Source organism: Loxodonta africana, chromosome 1 (genome assembly GCF_030014295.1).
Source record: "Loxodonta africana isolate mLoxAfr1 chromosome 1, mLoxAfr1.hap2, whole genome shotgun sequence".
NCBI classification, from domain to species: domain Eukaryota; kingdom Metazoa; phylum Chordata; class Mammalia; order Proboscidea; family Elephantidae; genus Loxodonta; species Loxodonta africana.
This window is the reverse complement of record NC_087342.1, coordinates 17,374,609-17,394,789: the sequence shown is the minus strand read 5'-3', so window position 1 is coordinate 17,394,789 and position 20,181 is coordinate 17,374,609. Positions and strand designations below refer to the sequence as shown.

At 47.5% G+C, this 20,181-nt stretch overlaps 1 protein-coding gene across 1 annotated transcript; it reads right to left on the bottom strand.

The window, feature by feature from the left end:
* Positions 1-5,651: 5,651 nt before the first annotated feature.
* On the bottom strand, positions 5,652-13,889 carry MUC20 (mucin 20, cell surface associated). Its single transcript, XM_064294990.1, has 3 exons — positions 11,781-13,889; positions 7,796-9,130; positions 5,652-6,391 (listed from the first exon to the last, which is right to left on the bottom strand). The coding sequence occupies exons 1-3, from the start codon at positions 13,063-13,065 to the stop codon at positions 6,258-6,260; spliced, it is 2,754 nt and encodes a 917-aa protein (XP_064151060.1). The 5' UTR covers positions 13,066-13,889; the 3' UTR covers positions 5,652-6,257.
* Between the last annotated feature and the right edge of the window lie 6,292 nt (positions 13,890-20,181).

The window sequence follows — 20,181 nt, the reverse complement described above, 5'->3', positions numbered from 1 at the left end:
TGCAGCATAATAGCAATTAGAGCATAAAATTCGCATCCAATTAACCTTTTCATTTTGTCTGATTATAACACTGAATGCCATTTTTTAAAGGTTCAGAGCTCAGCACACATATTTCTTGATTGTCTGCTCACCTAGCCCGTCATTCAGCAGATGTTTGAGAGCCTTCCGTGTGCAGGGCTCTGTGCTAGGTTCTGTGGCTGCAGAGATGAATAATACATGGTGCTTGTCCTGAACCACTCATGCTTTAGCAAACTTGCAAATAAATAAACTATAATATAGCATGGTAGTGCCATACCAGAGACAGAAACAAAGTGTGAGAGGCACACAGGAGGCTGAGAAACCAGCCTTGCTGTAGGTGATATGAGAAAACCACCATGAGGAGGTACCATCTGATATGATGAATAGAAGTTCTCCAGGTGAAGCGACCAGGGACAGAGAGAACATTCTGGGGGAGGAATTGTGATGTGCACTCAGGTGTGACTGGGAAGTGAGAAGAAGTTTCCTGTGGAAGGAACATAAGATATAGGAGATAGGGCCTGTCGTGGATTGAACTGTGTCCCTCAAAATAGGTATCAAGTCGGTTAGGCCATGAGTCCCATTATTGTGTGGTTGTCCTCCATTTTGTGATTGTAATTTCATGTTAAAGAAGAGTAGGGTGGGATTGTAACACCCTTACTAAGGTCATATCCTTGATCCAATGTAAAGGGAGTTTTCCTGGAGTGTGACCTGCAGCACCTTTTATCTTACAAGAGATAAAAGGGAAGGGAAGCAAGTAAGAGTGGAGACCTCATACTACCAAGAGAGAAGCACCAAGAGCACAATGAGTCCTTTGGACCTAGGGTTCCTCCTGCATGGAGAAGCTCCTAATCTAGGGGAAGGTTGATGAGAAGGACCTTCCTCCAGGGTCAACAGAGAGAAAAAGCCTTTCCCTGGAGCTAATGCCCTGAATTTGGAGTTGTAGCCTACTAGACTGTGAGACAATAAATTTCTCTTTGTTAAAGCTATCCACTTGTGGTATTTCTGTTATAGTAGCACCAGAAACTAAGACAAGGCTGTAGGGCACGAAGCTGAGAAAGATGGCCAAGGCTATATCACGAAGATCCTTGTATACTAAGCTAGGAATTTTATCCTGTAGGTAGGGACAGGACTGGCCTTGATCTGGGGGAGAAAAATTCTGGAGGCAATGTGAAGGGTGATTTGGAGTTTTAAAAAAAAGGACTATTCCATCTTAAGAAAATAAGAGAGAACAAAATAGTATTTCATGAGCTTCTTTCCATGTTAATAAATACACTTCTCAACAATACTTTTATAGACTTATAAAATAACTCTATACTTAATCAAACTGCTATGTTGGGATGTTTTAGGTCATTTCAGTTTGGTTTTGTGTTTTTCTTTTATTGGCTGTTATATTCTGTGATTAACATATTTATCCATTGGTTTTTGCACAGATCCTTAATTATTTCCTTAAGATAAATTCCTAGGAATAAAATAGCTGGGTGTCTTAGTTATCTAGTGCTGCTTTAACAGAAATACCACAAGTGGGTGACTTTAACAGACAACTATTCTCTCACAGTTTAGGAGGCTAGAAGTCCGAATTCAGGGTGACAGCTCCAGAGGAAGGCTTTCTGTGTCAGCTCTGGGGGAAGGTCTTTGTCGTTAATCTTCCCCTGGCTAGGGGCTTTTCAGCACAGGGACCCCAAGTCCACAAGACATGCTGTGCTCCTGACTCTTCTTGCTTGGTGGTAATGAGGTTCCTATCTTTCTGCTCGCTTCTCTCTCATTTTATCTCTTGTAAGATAAAAAGTGATGCAGGCCACACCGCAGGGAATTTCCCCTTACAATAGATCTGGGCTGTGACCTGAGTAAGGTGCTGTATCCCACCTAATCTTACGTCATTAACCACAGGCAGAGATTAGGATTTACAACACCTAGGACAATTACATCAGATCACCAAATGGAGGACAACCACACAATACTGGGAATCATGGCCTAGCCAAGTTGACACATATTTTGGAGGGACACAGTTCAATCCATGACACTGGGTTAAAGGGATACACATTTTTAAGGCTTTAGATTACTGGTTGCCATCAAGTCGACACCGACTCGTGGTGATCCCAAATGTGTCAGAGTAGAACTCTGCTCCAAAGGGTTTTCAATGGCTGGTTTTTCAGAAATAGATCACCAGACCTTTCTTCTGAGGCATCTCTGGGTGGACTCAAACCTCCAGCCTTCAGTTAGCAACCAAGCACATTAACTGTTTACACCACCCAGGGACTCCAGGCTTTAGATAATGAATCAAATTGACCTCCTAAACAGTTGTACCAGTGTACATCCACACTAGCAGTGTTTGAGAGAGCTTGTGAGGTTTACATTAACTTTACCCAAAGAATTTGTTCTTTGTCCTTGGCTCCTGAGAAATACACTTTCAAACCCTGGAATTTCCCCAGTGATGGAAGTGCCTTTGATGAGACCTCAGAACACACCTAAGGGTTTATGCCAACAAAGTGACTCAGGGGGACTGGCCAGGCAATATCAGCCCACTTCAGGGAGTAAAGAGGTGGGACTGTTTCAATCAATCATGCCTAAGTAATGAGGCCCCAGTAAGGCTCTGGACATGGAAGCTCCTGGTTGATAACAGACATTGATGCTGAATGAGTGGGCAGGACTGATTCAATCATGCCTATGTACTGAGGCCCCAATAAGGCTCTAGGCATGGAAGCTCCTGGTTGGTGACAGACATTGATGCGCATGGGAGAATAGCATGTCCCTTTTTGGAACACGGAATCTCTCCATTGGAAACTCTCCCAGGCCTCACCTTATGTGTCTCTTCATTTGTATCCTTTTTCTTATAATAAAACTGTAATCATAAGTATAGCATGTTCTGTGAGTTTTGTGAGTCATCCTAAGTGAGCAGTGGGAGCCAGCAGGTCAGAAGTGAGGGGGCCTGGGGACCCCTGAGCTGATGGCTCATATCCCGAGGAGCTTGAGAGAACCTCTGAACTTGTCGCCAACAGAAGGGAGAATGTCATGGGGATTCCCAAGCTCGCCACTGGTGTCTGAGGTTGTGAGCAGAGCTGGCCGTCTGGAGGGCCGTGTCCTTGGGTTTATGAGATCTGACCGAGCTCCCGGTGGTTAGGAGCAGAGGAAGAAGAGCCGCACGTGTGGCTGGTGTCAGAACAAAACTGAGCAGATAAAGGTGCAAACCAAGAACTGGGGGAGCATGAAGGACAGGGGTAGCTGCGAGGACGCACAGAATTCCTACAGCATAAAATGTCCAAAAAAAAAAAAACACCCCACACGACCTCTGGACATGTAAATGCTGAGTGTGATTTAATGCAGGATGGAAGCACACAGCAGATGACAGATGGGAGATCAGTTTACTTTCTACTAACGCACAGCACATGTGCCGAGAGAAGCCCAAGGACACGGCAGGGGATAAGGGAGCCCCCCTACACACACACACTCAGGCATATGTGAGCCAGGGCCCCACTGCCATATGTGGGGTAAGGGGCCTGGGCTAGCTGACCGTGGTGGGAGGCTTCCAGGCACATCTCAGAATGGTAGAGAGGCTCCAGTCTGTTGGTGGGGACCCAGGCCATAGGCAGCACTGTCCTCCTTCGGGCACATGGGCCCTCCCTGGTTGCCACTGACATTCCTTAGCTCCTCCTGACGCGCAGCAAGGAGACTTGGGTGGGAAGTATGTGGGCGTGCAGTTCATGGCGGAGCTGAGGGGCAAAAAGAACCAGGTGGTGCATCCAGCCCATCTCACCCATGAGCGTGTCATGGGCAAGGACAGGAAGGGACAGTGGAAGCGAACATGTGTGGAGGGCACTAACATGTCCTGAGCTTCCCATGTGCTGGGCACATTACATCATGCACATTTTGTCATTTATACCTCCCAGCAACCTTGTGAAGCAGGTATTATGCCCATTTTATAGCGGAAGAAAGTAATATGGAGTAACTTGCCCAAGGTCACAGAGCTAGGAATTAGAATTCATACCCAGATCTATCTGGCTCCAAAGCGCTTTGTTTGTCTGACCCCTGAGCCTACACCAATAGTTGTAGGGACGGATTAACCAGTAAACCCGGTATGCACCAGTTTACAGTAAGCGAGGTACCTGGTTTCCTGCACTACAGGTTAGTAAGTAAGCACAGTTAAGCCTGTATGTACCTTGCTTATTGGGTAATCCGACCCTGATTACAGTCAGCTCCCAACAAGAGCTGACCCCCAACACCTTCAAGGCCTAGTTCCTGAACGTTAGCTGCCTGACCTGCTCCTGATCACCCTGGTTTCTGACCCCGGAAATAGCTGCTCAGATCGACACTCACCCCCAGTTTCCCTCTTCAGCTAGGATTCTTAATTGCTACTTTGATTATGACATGTAGGGGACATTTGTCATTTATCTGGCTGTCCCACATCAAAACCCCAATCCCAAGTTTAGGAAATTCTTCACTGTGGGAGTTCTGGCGGGTCTCCATTCCACTAAGAGAACTTCAGTGGCCCATGTAGTCCCACTTCCCAGTCCTTGGCAGTGGAGTCTGGGGACAGGATCAAGGCTTGGTCTAACGGATGTCCCCACTCAGGACTTTGACTGTAACAGGTGACCCAAAGACAATGGGGTTGTGAGGGCCCATTTGTAGCATTGAGTGCAGATAAGATGATGTCTACTGGCTGTGGTAGCATCCAGTGGTGACAGTGGTCAGCAAGAGCAACAGTGTCCTAGTCAAAATGTTCCCATCAACTAGCTCCCAGAGCTCCCTGGGCATTTCTTTAATTCTATGCACCCTTGTGGAGCCCTCGTGGCCCAGTGATTAAGAGTTTGGCTAACCAAAAGGTCAGAAGTTCGAATCCACTAGCCACTCCTTGGAAACCCTATGAGGCTGTTCTGCTCTGTTCTGTAGGGTTACTATGAGTTGGAATTAACTCAACGGCCACAGGTTATGTACCCTTGTACCCTGCAACAAATTCCCTTTTGTTTACTACAGCCAGGTTGTTCTCTTTTGCCCGAAACAAAGGATCCTACTTGCAATGAATACATCCTCCTTCTGTCTGCCAAGAGTAGCCACCTCACCTCGCCAGCCTGCCTCCAGGATCCCATCCCCGGCATACACCTCAGCCAGAAGCTCTGTCAGGTTTAACCTTATAAGGAGTGACTCCAAGCCAGAGCCATTCACAAGCTACATGGCATCAAGGACTGTGAGGCATGCTAGATGCAAGCCTGAGGTGTTGGCAGGAAACACTACCAAAAGGGCAGGCAGTCCATGTTAGACTGTACGCTGGGGCCCAACTTCACTGGAGCCCAGACACTTTCTACTACACCCTTTTCCCTCTCCTACTTTATAGAGTAGGGGAGCTGCCCCTGAGAGAGGATGAGCCAGAGAAATCTGCACTGAGCACACCCATTATAACCTTCCAAAGATTCACACCATCCTCCAAAGTCCTGACCCCGGAATTCCACCGCTGGAAATCCTGTCCAGTGATCTGAGTTTAGGAGAATTTTCCCAGTTTGTATAAATGTATTCCAATCTTGGTCTCCATCTACAGTGTACATGTACGGTTTTGGGGGGGTTGTTTTTGGTTTTACCCAACACCCCTATTTCCTTTGGGGCCTGTCCTTCCCATTCCATGTGGTCCTGGACAGGCTCTCAGTCATGGTGGACTTTGCAGATCCCTGGTGTGATATGCAGATCTTTGAAGAAGCAAGTGAGTTCCTCAGCTGAGTTTGCTAAGCTGAAAGCTTGTGAATCTAGGGCTGTCACAGCCACCTTTCCTTACATGTGGAGGGAGACTCTGCGGAATGAGGGGAGCAAAGCTAAGAAACAGAGAGAAAGAGAAAATCCTGGTGATCATGTTTGAGCTGCCGGATGCAGCCATAACTGATGCTGGAAAACCACTTCTAGGTTTCTCAGCCAGTATTTTGCCTTTTCTATCTAAGCTACTATGAGCTGGGCTTCTGTCGCTTGCAAACAAGAGTCCTGCCTACCTCCCCATCAGTATCATTGACCTTCTTCTCAGAGCCCAGAAGACCTGAATTTCCTCGGGCCTGTGGAAGTTGGAAGCCAGGCAAAGAATATATAAATTTTTTTTAAACATTAAGAGAAGGGGAATTAAGAACTCAAAAAGACAGAAATAAAGCCAGGCAGGGATCCTTGGTTTTAGCTCCCAATACTCCATAAGAAACTAGACCCTCTCTCAAGTATAATAGTTGCTCTTCTGTATCCTGTACACATATCTGCCTGGAGTCTTCTATAACCTCTCACTCTCCTCTACTTCCCTGGCCCAGAAAGTGCCCGCTCACCTGCTTCATCAGCCTCTCTGCCACCTGAGGGTCAGTGAGGTCTTCTGGGGAGGCCACACTCAACCGCAGAAGGAGGAAGCCGCCATCTCCACCTGTAAATTGAGAACAGTAGGAAGATGAAAGTGTGGTCAAGTCAGTTTAGGAATCCAGCCATGCATTGCACAACCCAGCCCCTTCCTCCCTCCCCACATCCATGTGTGCACACTCGTGTGTAAGTGTGTCTGTGTTCACAGGGGTCTTACAGTTACTCACTACAAAGAGCAAGGACTGTGTGAAGGAAACGATGGCTGAAGGCACCACCCCCATTTGGAGAAGTCAAAAGGGTAGTGTGAGAAATGAGAAATGGAAGTGGATCTAGAATATTCTCAACCCCTGGAGATCCTGGATGGGAGCTGTTGGGAGAGGGCCAGGGGAGAGCCTGGCTATCTGAAGGGATACCCTCAGTGAATTCCTTCAGCTCTAAGGTGATGGTGGCTGAAGGGTCTTCTAACCATCCTTCCTGGCTTAGCAGCTCAGTAAGAAAGTTCTTTCTTTTCTGAGCCCTAATCTGCTTGACTTCATTTGCCACTTGTAATCATTTCTCCCTGTCAGAACAGTATTAGAGTTGATTCAACGATTGCACTTTTAGGGATTTATCCCACAGATAAAAACACACATGGGAGAAATGTACTGTTTGGTGTAGCATAATAAAATACTAAAAACAACCAAAATGTCTATTCACAGGGAACAAGTTAAAACAAATTATGGCTGCAGGCTGATCATCAGTTGGTCAGACCAAGTCGCCTCTGATAAGGAACTTCTTCTCTGAGAGTTCTCAGAGATGTACCTTTAAGCTCCCAAACTTAGCCCATTTTTTTAAAAAGTCACTATCTATGGCACTAAAGGGTCGCTATGAGTCGGAATCAACTCCAGGGCAACGGGTTTGGTTTTGGTTATCTATGGTGCCAACCTCATAAAGTACATCCTGTGAGCCCCACTTTCCCCAGCTGCTTGGAGGGCAGCAACTTTGGCCAGATGCTCACATACTGGCCCTCTGTGTGGTTATGTCTGGACAATAGGCTTCCAGAACATGAGGGCCATGTCTTTCAGACAAAGTGTGGGGCCTTGACTGGTGTACAGTACTTACTCAATAGTTAACTTCGTAGAAGGTCAGAGCTGGAAAGGACTTCTGTGCTCATCCAGTGCAACCCCCTCCCACTACAGATGGAGAAACTAAAGCCCAGAGAGAGGGACTTGTCCAAGGTCATTCAGGTTGCTAAGGGCAGAGGCAAGGTCTCAAATCATTTCACCAGACTCCCAGCACCGTTTCATCACAACTCTGACTCTATTACTAATTTTACCAAGAAACCCTAGGAAATCATGAAGAGGTGATATTGGAGAGACGGCTCAGAATAGGCCCCCAAATCCTTCCTTCCTCTCTAATTCTTCAGCATGTAGACATCCTGGAGGCTCCAAACCTCAGATCCCTGAAGATCACACACGGGGAAGCCACTTACCTGCAGTGCCTTTTGTGGTCAGCCTTGTCTGAGCAGTGGTGCGCGTGGCCGTTGGAGTTTTTGCCCTGGTTGTGCTGGCTATCATCAGGGTCTTCGCTGAGGCTGTGGTCTTAGCTAAGGCCATGCTTGCTCCTTGGCTGCTGTTGGCTGTAGTCAGATTGACAGAAGGAAGAGGGCCGCTACTGATGGGGAAGCTTCTGCTGGTTGTGCTCTCTGGGGTAAAAGTTTCTGAAGGTGTGGAGTTCTTGATGGTGGCTACTTCTGAGGGGCTATGGGCTATAGTTGAGGACATAGCAGGAGTAGTAGTTTGGTCCGTTGTTGATTCAGCTTCTGTGGAGATTGGAACTGCTTCTGAGACCTCAGTGTGGCTTATTGTCTCAGCAGAGAAGGCTGCAGTTTCTTCTAAAGAGTGTGTGCTAACTGTCACCAAAGTCCCATTGGGGGTAGCGGCCTCAACTGTGGTCTCTCTTTCTTTAGTGTTAGTGGTGGTTAGCGGGGGCTCAACTGTGGTACCAGGTGTGGCTGATTCTGCGGGGCTGGGTGTCAACAAGGTCTTAACAGAGATTGTAGTCTTGGTGATGTGTGATTTTGGTTCAATGGAGTCAGGCAAAGCTGATGTCTCCAGGATGGACAAGGCCTTTACTCTTGTGGGGCTGTGATTTATGTCTGAGAGCCCAGGGATGGCGGCAGTTTTTTCTATTTCTATAATGCTGCAATTGGTAACCTCAGTGTCAGTGATGGTGTAGGCAACCCAGGCTTTAGCTGGAGCAGTGATCTCAGGTTCCGGGGCTGGTGAGGTGACGATGACTGGAAGGGAGACGTCAGAGGAGGTACTACTCTTTGTGGTCAGGGCCCCGGTTTCTGCAGAGGTGTGAGCCAATGTCGAGGTGTCAACCATGACCTTCTTTACCTCTTCAGAGCTGTCATCAGTGCAAATGGTGTCAAAGATGGCTTCTGTGAGATCACTGCCCCTAACAGTCTCAACTGTGGTCATTGCAGTCACCGTGGTGCTGCCACTTGTGGCTGACGTCTCCATAGCATTGGTGATCACAGCCATGAACTGGTTGGGTATGGTTTTGGAGAGGGTCTTTGTCTCTGTTGCAGGGGAAATGGTCTTGGTGTCCCCGGTCTCTATTTTTGAAGTGGTACCAGCTGGGGTGAAGGTACCAGCAGAAGTCTCGGTTCTTAGAGTTTGAGTTTCCAAGTGGCCTGAGGTCTCAGCGACATTAGTGGTCCAGAAGGCTCCGCCTGAGCTTGTCTTCACCCCTGCAGTCATGGCAGACATTTCTATGTGGTTCGTTGTCAGCAATGGGCCTGGTCTGCTGGTGCCGGGACCTGCGTTGGGTGAGATTGACCCTGTGAGTCCTGGATCCCAATGCACTAACTTCACACGAGCTCTTGCCTTTATGCCCTGGGCACCACTGGGAGGAGGGTGGGGAGAGGGAGCTGTTTTTATCCCCACTTTTTATGAACCAGGAAGGAGTGAGGCAGTAACAGGAATACCAATCCCTTGTGGCAGCCACAGTACTGTCATTGCCCTGGCTGACGTCCTCTGAAGCCCAGATGAGCCACTTAAGGCAAGCAAGTCCCAGAATCCTAGCTGACTATTGGTCTGCAGGCCATCAGAGGCAGTGCGTGTGGCTAGGAGCCACGTGTAAGAAAGGCCTGTGGTTTTGTCTGTAGAAGTAGCTGAAGCCCCAACAGTGAGGCTCTTGGTGTCTGACCACTGACCTTCCCTGTCATATCTTCTTCCTTTTCCAGGAGCCCAGTGGTGTCCTGAAACCTTCTCGTCCTTGGTAAACCCATAACCTCTTCATCTCTGGGGTTCTCACAATCCCCACCCAAGTGTCTTACCTGCCAGGGGTCTATGGATTCCCTGAGTCTTCTCAGACAGCAAAGTCTACCCCTCCATCTCTACAGCCCCCTGGTACATTCCTCGAATCAAACACGGGTACTGGGAGAGTGGAAAATGTGTGGGCTTGGGGCCCCAACTCTGAGTCCCCTCTCTGCTGCTTACTAACCGTGTGACCCTGGGCAAGTTTCTCCTCTGCACAGCTGCTCTTTCTCATCTGTAAGATGGAGCTTGTTGTTGCTGTCCGCTGCTGTCAAGTCGGCCCCCGACTCACCGTGACCCAATGTGTTACAGGGCAGAACTGCTCCAGAACGTTTTCTTGGCATAATCTTTATGCAAGCAGTTTGCCAGGACTTTCTTTTGCAGAGCGGCTAGGTGGGTTCAAACCACCAGCTTTTAGGTTAGCTACCGACTGCAAATCACTTGCACCACCCAGACTCCTAAAATGGAGCTGTGGGCATCTATTTCATGGAGGTTATGAAAATTAAATTAGATGTAAAATATCCAGTCCAAGCCTGGTAGATCAGAGGTGCCTACAGGAGGCAGAGTCGTCCAATGGTTAGGTGTGTGTGTGTGTGTGTGTGTACTCAAATTCTGGCCCTGTGAATGAGTTACTTAATCCCCATCAGCCTCCGTCTCTTCATCTTTAAAAGTGGCAGTAAGACTTGTACCTCTCTCATAAGGTTATTGTGAAGATGAAAAAGATAATGCACGTGACGAGCTTGGCACAGTTCCTATTAGTGACAGATCAGTGTCACTTCCCTTCTTTTGTAGACCGTAGACCCCTGCATCCACTCTGGAAACCCTGGTGGCATAGTGGTTAAGACTACGGCTGCTAACCAAAAGGTCAGCAGTTTGGATCCACCAGGCACTCCTTGGAAACCCTCTGGGGCAGTTCTACTCTGTCCGTGAAGGAAACGATGGCTGAAGGCACCACCCCCATTTGGAGAAGTCCAAAGGGTAGTGTGAGGAATGAGAAATGGAAGTGGATCTAGAATATTCTCAACCCCTGGAGATCCTGGATGGGAGCTGTTGGGGGAGGGCCAGGGGAGAGCCTGGCTATCTGAAGGGATACCCTCAGTGAATTCCTTCAGCTCTAAGGTGATGGTGGCTGAAGGGTCTTCTAACCATCCTTCCTGGCTTAGCAGCTCAGTAAGAAAGTTCTTTCTTTTCTGAGCCCTAATCTGCTTGACTTCATTTGCCACTTGTAATCATTTCTCCCTGTCAGAACAGTATTAGAGTTGATTCAACGATTGCACTTTTAGGGATTTATCCCACAGATAAAAACACACATGGGAGAAATGTACTGTTTGGTGTAGCATAATAAAATACTAAAAACAACCAAAATGTCTATTCACAGGGAACAAGTTAAAACAAATTATGGCTGCAGGCTGATCATCAGTTGGTCAGACCAAGTCGCCTCTGATAAGGAACTTCTTCTCTGAGAGTTCTCAGAGATGTACCTTTAAGCTCCCAAACTTAGCCCATTTTTTTAAAAAGTCACTATCTATGGCACTAAAGGGTCGCTATGAGTCGGAATCAACTCCAGGGCAACGGGTTTGGTTTTGGTTATCTATGGTGCCAACCTCATAAAGTACATCCTGTGAGCCCCACTTTCCCCAGCTGCTTGGAGGGCAGCAACTTTGGCCAGATGCTCACATACTGGCCCTCTGTGTGGTTATGTCTGGACAATAGGCTTCCAGAACATGAGGGCCATGTCTTTCAGACAAAGTGTGGGGCCTTGACTGGTGTACAGTACTTACTCAATAGTTAACTTCGTAGAAGGTCAGAGCTGGAAAGGACTTCTGTGCTCATCCAGTGCAACCCCCTCCCACTACAGATGGAGAAACTAAAGCCCAGAGAGAGGGACTTGTCCAAGGTCATTCAGGTTGCTAAGGGCAGAGGCAAGGTCTCAAATCATTTCACCAGACTCCCAGCACCCTTTCATCACAACTCTGACTCTATTACTAATTTTACCAAGAAACCCTAGGAAATCATGAAGAGGTGATATTGGAGAGACGGCTCAGAATAGGCCCCCAAATCCTTCCTTCCTCTCTAATTCTTCAGCATGTAGACATCCTGGAGGCTCCAAACCTCAGATCCCTGAAGATCACACACGGGGAAGCCACTTACCTGCAGTGCCTTTTGTGGTCAGCCTTGTCTGAGCAGTGGTGCGCGTGGCCGTTGGAGTTTTTGCCCTGGTTGTGCTGGCTATCATCAGGGTCTTCGCTGAGGCTGTGGTCTTAGCTAAGGCCATGCTTGCTCCTTGGCTGCTGTTGGCTGTAGTCAGATTGACAGAAGGAAGAGGGCCGCTACTGATGGGGAAGCTTCTGCTGGTTGTGCTCTCTGGGGTAAAAGTTTCTGAAGGTGTGGAGTTCTTGATGGTGGCTACTTCTGAGGGGCTATGGGCTATAGTTGAGGACATAGCAGGAGTAGTAGTTTGGTCCGTTGTTGATTCAGCTTCTGTGGAGATTGGAACTGCTTCTGAGACCTCAGTGTGGCTTATTGTCTCAGCAGAGAAGGCTGCAGTTTCTTCTAAAGAGTGTGTGCTAACTGTCACCAAAGTCCCATTGGGGGTAGCGGCCTCAACTGTGGTCTCTCTTTCTTTAGCGTTAGTGGTGGTTAGCGGGGGCTCAACTGTGGTACCAGGTGTGGCTGATTCTGCGGGGCTGGGTGTCAACAAGGTCTTAACAGAGATTGTAGTCTTGGTGATGTGTGATTTTGGTTCAATGGAGTCAGGCAAAGCTGATGTCTCCAGGATGGACAAGGCCTTTACTCTTGTGGGGCTGTGATTTATGTCTGAGAGCCCAGGGATGGCGGCAGTTTTTTCTATTTCTATAATGCTGCAATTGGTAACCTCAGTGTCAGTGATGGTGTAGGCAACCCAGGCTTTAGCTGGAGCAGTGATCTCAGGTTCCGGGGCTGGTGAGGTGACGATGACTGGAAGGGAGACGTCAGAGGAGGTACTACTCTTTGTGGTCAGGGCCCCGGTTTCTGCAGAGGTGTGAGCCAATGTCGAGGTGTCAACCATGACCTTCTTTACCTCTTCAGAGCTGTCATCAGTGCAAATGGTGTCAAAGATGGCTTCTGTGAGATCACTGCCCCTAACAGTCTCAACTGTGGTCATTGCAGTCACCGTGGTGCTGCCACTTGTGGCTGACGTCTCCATAGCATTGGTGATCACAGCCATGAACTGGTTGGGTATGGTTTTGGAGAGGGTCTTTGTCTCTGTTGCAGGGGAAATGGTCTTGGTGTCCCCGGTCTCTATTTTTGAAGTGGTACCAGCTGGGGTGAAGGTACCAGCAGAAGTCTCGGTTCTTAGAGTTTGAGTTTCCAAGTGGCCTGAGGTCTCAGCGACATTAGTGGTCCAGAAGGCTCCGCCTGAGCTTGTCTTCACCCCTGCAGTCATGGCAGACATTTCTATGTGGTTCGTTGTCAGCAATGGGCCTGGTCTGCTGGTGCCGGGACCTGCGTTGGGTGAGATTGACCCTGTGAGTCCTGGATCCCAATGCACTAACTTCACACGAGCTCTTGCCTTTATGCCCTGGGCACCACTGGGAGGAGGGTGGGGAGAGGGAGCTGTTTTTATCCCCACTTTTTATGAACCAGGAAGGAGTGAGGCAGTAACAGGAATACCAATCCCTTGTGGCAGCCACAGTACTGTCATTGCCCTGGCTGACGTCCTCTGAAGCCCAGATGAGCCACTTAAGGCAAGCAAGTCCCAGAATCCTAGCTGACTATTGGTCTGCAGGCCATCAGAGGCAGTGCGTGTGGCTAGGAGCCACGTGTAAGAAAGGCCTGTGGTTTTGTCTGTAGAAGTAGCTGAAGCCCCAACAGTGAGGCTCTTGGTGTCTGACCACTGACCTTCCCTGTCATATCTTCTTCCTTTTCCAGGAGCCCAGTGGTGTCCTGAAACCTTCTCGTCCTTGGTAAACCCATAACCTCTTCATCTCTGGGGTTCTCACAATCCCCACCCAAGTGTCTTACCTGCCAGGGGTCTATGGATTCCCTGAGTCTTCTCAGACAGCAAAGTCTACCCCTCCATCTCTACAGCCCCCTGGTACATTCCTCGAATCAAACACGGGTACTGGGAGAGTGGAAAATGTGTGGGCTTGGGGCCCCAACTCTGAGTCCCCTCTCTGCTGCTTACTAACCGTGTGACCCTGGGCAAGTTTCTCCTCTGCACAGCTGCTCTTTCTCATCTGTAAGATGGAGCTTGTTGTTGCTGTCCGCTGCTGTCAAGTCGGCCCCCAACTCACCGTGACCCAGTGCGAGTTCTTGGCATAATCGTTATGCAAGCAGTTTGCCAGGACTTTCTTTTGCAGAGCGGCTAGGTGGGTTCAAACCACCAGCTTTTAGGTTAGCTGCCAATTGCAAATCACTTGCACCACCCAGACTCCTAAAATGGAGCTGTGGGCATCTATTTCATGGAGGTTATGAAAATTAAATTAGATGTAAAATATCCAGTCCAAGCCTGGTAGATCAGAGGTGCCTACAGGAGGCAGAGTGGTCCAATGGTTAGGGGTGTGTGTGTGTGTGTGTGTGTGTGTGTGTGTGTGTGTGTGTGTGTGTGTACTCAAATCCTGGCCCTGTGAATGAGTTACTTAATCCCCATCAGCCTCCGTCTCTTCGTATTTAAACGTGGCAGTAAGACTAGTACCTCTCTCATAAGGTTATTGTGAAGATGAAAAAGATAATGCACGTGACGAGCCCGGCACAGTTCCTATTAGTGACAGATCAGTGTCACTTCCCTTCTTTTGTAGACCGTAGACCCCTGCATCCACTCTGGAAACCCTGGTGGCATAGTGGTTAAGACTACGGCTGCTAACCAAAAGGTCAGCAGTTTGGATCCACCAGGCACTCCTTGGAAACCTTCTGGGGCAGTTCTACTTTGTCCTATAGGGTCGCTATGGGTCAGAATCGACTTGACAGCAGTGGGTTTAGTTTTTGGTTTTTTGTTTTTTGGCATCCACCCTCCCCAAGCAGTCTAAGACAGTCAGGTCTTTCATGCGGAAACTATATTTTGAAGGAAATTCACATTAGAAAATTAACTTGGTGGAGTTCAAATCTTGTTAAGCTGCATTCTTTGACTTTAAGAATGATTAACCAGCCTGCACGCCTCCCTACACACACACACACACACACACACACACAGACACTCTTCACCCCACTTATTCAAAATCCCACCTGCATATAGACAAACTCACGGGGACCCTTTCGGTAACATTTATTTGTGTGTACTGCAGCGTCCATTCATGCTTAAACTGACACACATTTCTATTTGCATACTCTTTGTCAACAATAATAATACTTCACATTTTTATAGCCTTATGATTAATCACAATTAGCTTAGGAAAGCCTACCCTTACCCACAGGGCTGTCCACACTGGAACTCACACCCAGAGCCCTGCCAGGAAAGAAGCCCACAGACCCCCTCTCCACTCCTTACCTGCAGAGCTTCCGGGGACCCCAGCCTCCCAGCAGAACAGGAAAAGGGTCAGAGCCAGGCCCCAGAGGGAGCCCATCCTGGCTGGGGCGCCGGCAACTATGCCCAGGAGACCTGCCTGCTGCCCTCACTGCTGCCTTTTCCTGCTTCCTCAACCCAGAGAGGAGGGGCGGGCCACCTACCTGGGTGCAACTGTGTGGTTTCCAGGGTGCCACCAGGTGATCACAAATGAACAGGCTGAAAGCTGGCAGCCTGAGCTCTCAGCCAAGCTGACCTTCCTCTCCCCCTCACCCCATGACTGCTCCTCTCTGAAGCTTGGTTTAAAGGTGTGGAATCACTTCCACAGTGATAGTCATCCCTTCAGTCCTACAGCCAGAGAAGCCACGTAAGATGGTGGTCCAACTCCACACCCCCACTCTCTCACCCTCGTTGTGCCTAGGGCTTGGGCTTCTAGTCAACCAGACAGACCTAGGTTTCATTCTGGACCCTGGACCTTATTAGTCCTATTAGAACCTTTCTGAACCTCAACTTCCTGATCTATAAAATGGGTGTAATCCCTACCTCAGTAGGTTATGGTTGTAAGGACTGTATGAGATGGTAAAAGCTCTTACACAGTGTCTGCTACATAGTTGGTGCTCATGAAAAATATACACATCTTAGGTGCTTAACCAATGAATAAATGAGTAAGGGAATGGGATGGCTCACACTGATTTTCAAGCAATAGAGACAGGATAGTCCTCTGATGTCACTAGTAGACAACCCCCCAGCGTGGGGGCATGACTCTGTTCTGTAGGTCCTTCCATCTTCAACATCCTGGGTTTCTGCATCCTAGTCAGAGCCAGGACTGTGTCCAGCCAGGGCTGAGGGACTGGAATGGGGATGGGGATGCAGAGGGACAGGACTAGCTGGGAGAAGGCAAAGAACAAATGTGCTGGACTGTCACAGGGCCTGGGAGAAAGGGAAGTGCAAGAATGATGACTTAGAGAAGCTGAGGGGACTTGGCCATGAGAAGAGCAACATGGCTGCTGAATACATTTCCAAACACACCTAAAAAAGACTTTTACCCTCTCAAGGGTTCAGAGCCATAAACTATTATGGCTGCCACCGGTGGCCAGGAAAGTCTGTATGGGACTTTTAGGGCAAGAGCTTTGTGATGAAAGCAGCTCAGGTGTAGAGGGTGCATGCTGGTCCAGGGTCAGGGGATCATAAAATCTCAGAGCTGGGAGGAACTTTAAAGTTCAATCAGAAGATCCAGGTTCTGTTTCCAGCTCTACCCTTAACGTGACCCAGGAGCTGTGTGATCTTGAAGTTGTTTGTCCTTTCTGGGCCTCAGTCACAAGAGCACTGAGATCCTCCAGCTCTGCAGCCTGGGGTTCTGTGGTGGCCTCCCGTATGGGCAGGGGTGTGTGACACTGGCTTCTAGAACATCACCCTGTTTTGGGATAAAAGGCCGAGCCACTGGGAAGGAAGAGGGAGTCACCTTAGAACATGAAGGGAGGAAGACTTTGCCAGGAGAAGCTGAGAGGAGGACCATCTGGGACGCAACCCAGGACCACGGATCTTGGGTCCCAGTTCCAAATACATCATTAATCTGTAGGGCATTCCTGATAAGCTGAGCCCTTTCCCACCCTCCCGCTCAACCTCAGTTCTTCCCTTTATAAAAAGAGAGATTGGATTTCTGTTGGAGGTTTTAGGTAGGGAAAGGAGACTCGGGGTCACAGCAGTGGTCTGAATTCTCTTCAACCCTATCTAGAAGTGCCTGATCCAGCGTGAAACTTCCCCTAGAGAAGGTGGAGGAGAAACCTAGCAAGAATGCAGTTCCTTTCTGCCACCTGCCTCCCTGCGGCTACCTATACACCCCACCCCAGCTAGGAGAGGGGCTTCCTCATTCCAGGGACAGGTGGGTCCTGAGACCAAGACTTAATCTGTAGGTGGAGGTATTCAAGGTAGCTTTTTAGCCCCACCAGGGACTCTCCCTCTCTATTTCCTTTCTTTCTTTCTTTTTTTTTTTTTTATCATTTAAGGAAATCCCTGTGGCATAGTGGTCAAGGGTTATGGCTGCTAACCAAAAGGTCAACAGTCTGAATCCACCAGGTGCTTTTTGGAAACTCTATGGGGCAGTTCTGCTCTGTTCTATAGGGTCATCATGAGTCAGAACCGACTTGACGGCAATGGGTTTTGTTGTTTTTTGTTTGTTTTTTTGATCAGCAGCTCCTACAGGAGTAAAGTCTGGCTGAATGCTTTCCTTGTTTGATGAATTTGTCTGGATCATCTTCCTCTGTATGAGAGAGAATTTCCGAGCCTGACTGTTGTCATGTTGGGGCCATAACAATTTTATCCAGAAAGTTCCTGGACCTTTTCAGCCAAGCTCAGCAATCATGCTGAATGAGCATAGGAGGCTGGTTTCATCGATTTAACAACCATATATTGAATACCTACTGTCAAAGAGAAAAATTAATAACAGACATTTACTTTGATGTTAGGGTTTTTATTACCCATGAAACCAAATATTAATCTTAAGAATTCCTGACCAAATCCTGCCAGCAGCTTTTTTCACCCAAAGTTGCTAATCTTTCCTCTCCTGTTTGAAGTCAGCCAGAGACCACCTTGTGATCAATTGATCTCAGTAACAGGGGGAGGTCAAGGCTCAATCAATCACGTTAAGATTAGCCAATGGTTGATCTTCTATTCTTCTCCCTCCTCTTCCCTTTATAAGCCTCACTGTAACTGTACTTTAAGCCATTTGCTTTTTTTTTAGAATCAAGATGGTCTCCCTATATGCGTATGGATTAATTGCTCAGAATAAACCATATGTTTCAATATCAATGGGTTTGGTGTTTTTTTGGTTTCATATGCCAGACTGGAGCCCTGATGACATAGTGGGTAAGAGCTCAGCTGCTAACCAAAAGGTTGGCAGTTCACATCCACCAGCTGCTCCTTGGAAACCCTATGGGGCAGTTCTACTCTGTCCTATAGGGCCACTATCAGTCGGAATCAACTGGACCACAACAGGTTATATGCCACACGCTGTTCTAGACATTTGGAACACATTCCTGAATAAAACAGATTCCTGCTCGCATGGAACTTACATCCTAGTGAGGAGAAACCACAAACAGTAAACAAAATGAACAAGTGAGTTATATAGGGATGCATGTTATGAAGAAAAAAAAAAGAGATAAAGGAATCATGAGTGCTGGTTTATGTGTTGGGGGTGTAGGTTGTAGAATTAAATTTAGGGCAAGATAATAAAGGGCCTTGGGGTCTTGGGGGCTTTTACTCTAAGTGAGGTGGAAACTCCTGAAGAGCTCTGAGCAGAGATGGAATCTGACTTAGGTTTTAGAAGGATTGCCTGGCTGCTGTGTTGGGAATCAGGTAGAAACGGAGTTAGGAGGATTTGGCCACAGTCCAGGTGAGAGATGGTAGTGGCTGTGACCACTGGGATAGCAGTGTAGGTGGGGAGATTCTGGACATATTTTGAAAGTTAAGTGAGCCACCTTGGTTTCCTGCCTGATTGATGTGGAATATGAAGGAGAGGGGTCAAGGATACTTACAAACAATTCAGTCCGCACAACTTGAAGGATGGAGTCACCATCGGTGACATTTGGGTCTGGCTGTCCCATCAGGGTATTTAGAGACCACCCTCGCCTCATCACCAGGGCATGTTATATGAATGAATATGACTCTGGCCAATGATAGTGAGTAAAGCCCAGAGCACTGGCCTGATAAAAGAGTTAACTTGGTAAAATGTTTTTGAAATACAAGGGCATAGAGCTGCTAGACCACTGAACCGTCTCTTAGCTTTTCACCAGTTGCCATAGAGTCCATTCCGACTCATAGAGACCCTATAGGACAGAGTAGAATTGTCCCATAGGGTTCCCAAGGAGCAGCTGGTGGATTTGAACTGCCAACCTGAGCTCTTAACCACTGTGCCACCAGGGCTTCTAGCTCTCCACAGGACACAGCAAGTTCTTTTGGGTACAAAAAGCTGAGCGTGCACAGACTGTGAATGAGGCCCTGTCATCAGGGTTACCACAAGAGAGGTGGTGGGAAACATCTAGGATGACAAGGCCCTGAGAACTGCCCCCATCCCCACCCCAGCCTCCATCTTCTTGGATTGTAGCATAGGAAATTTCAGGGAGTTCTTTCTTTGTGTGTTCATTCACCTCTTTTATTGAGGTACAACCTACATGCAGTTCACTACATCAGTCAAGTAGTCTACAGCTTGATGGATTTTTACAGATGTCTACACCCAAGATGTATCTGCCACTCAGGTCAAGATATAGGACATTCCCAGCACCTCATCAGGCTCCCTTGTGCACCCTTCCAGACAATGACCCCCAAATGTAACCATTATTTTTACCTCTGTCACCACACATTAGCTCTTTCTATTTTTGAAAGGTATATACATAGAGTCATGGATATATACTTTTTTAATTACATTTTTGAAATTTCACATTACATAAAATTAGTCATTAACTATTATAAAGTGTACAATTCAGTGACATTTCGTACATTCCCAATATTGTGCAACCATCACATCTATCTAGTCCCATGACATTTTATCACCCCAAAAGGGGGCTCCATACCCATTAAGCAGTCACTCCCATTCCCTCCTTTCCCCAGCCCCTGGCAACCACAAGTCTGCTTTATGTCTTATAGATTTACTATATTCTGAATATTTCATGTAAATGAAATCATACAATATGTGATCTTTAGTGCCTGGCTTCTTTCTCTCAATATCATGTCTACAAGACTCATCCATGCTGTTGAATCAGACTTTATTTTTGTTGTTGTTGTTGTTGGGTAGTATTCCAGTGAGTGAATATACCATAATTTATCCATTTTCCTATTGATGGGCCTTTAGATTATTTCCAGTTTTCACTATTCTGAATAAAGCTGCTATGAATATTCTTGTACATGTTTTGGGTATACATATTCAGGAGTGGAATTGCTGGGTCATTGGGTATACATGTGTTTAGCTTTAGTATATTGATTATACCAGTTTACACTACATCAACAATGTATGAGAGTTCCAGTTGCTCCACATTCTTGTCAACACTTGATATTGTTAGCCCTTTTAATTTTAGA

Coding starts and splice junctions, on each gene's coding strand:
- MUC20 (XM_064294990.1), bottom strand. CDS start 13,065: ATGTCTGCCATGACTGCAGGGGTGAAGACAAGCTCAGGCGGAGCCTTC. Junction 9,131..11,780: donor GACCACAAAAGGCACTGCAG/GTAAGTGGCTTC, acceptor CACCCAACGCAG/GTCCCGGCACCAGCAGACCA. Junction 6,392..7,795: donor GACCACAAAAGGCACTGCAG/GTAAGTGGCTTC, acceptor CTCAATTTACAG/GTGGAGATGGCGGCTTCCTC.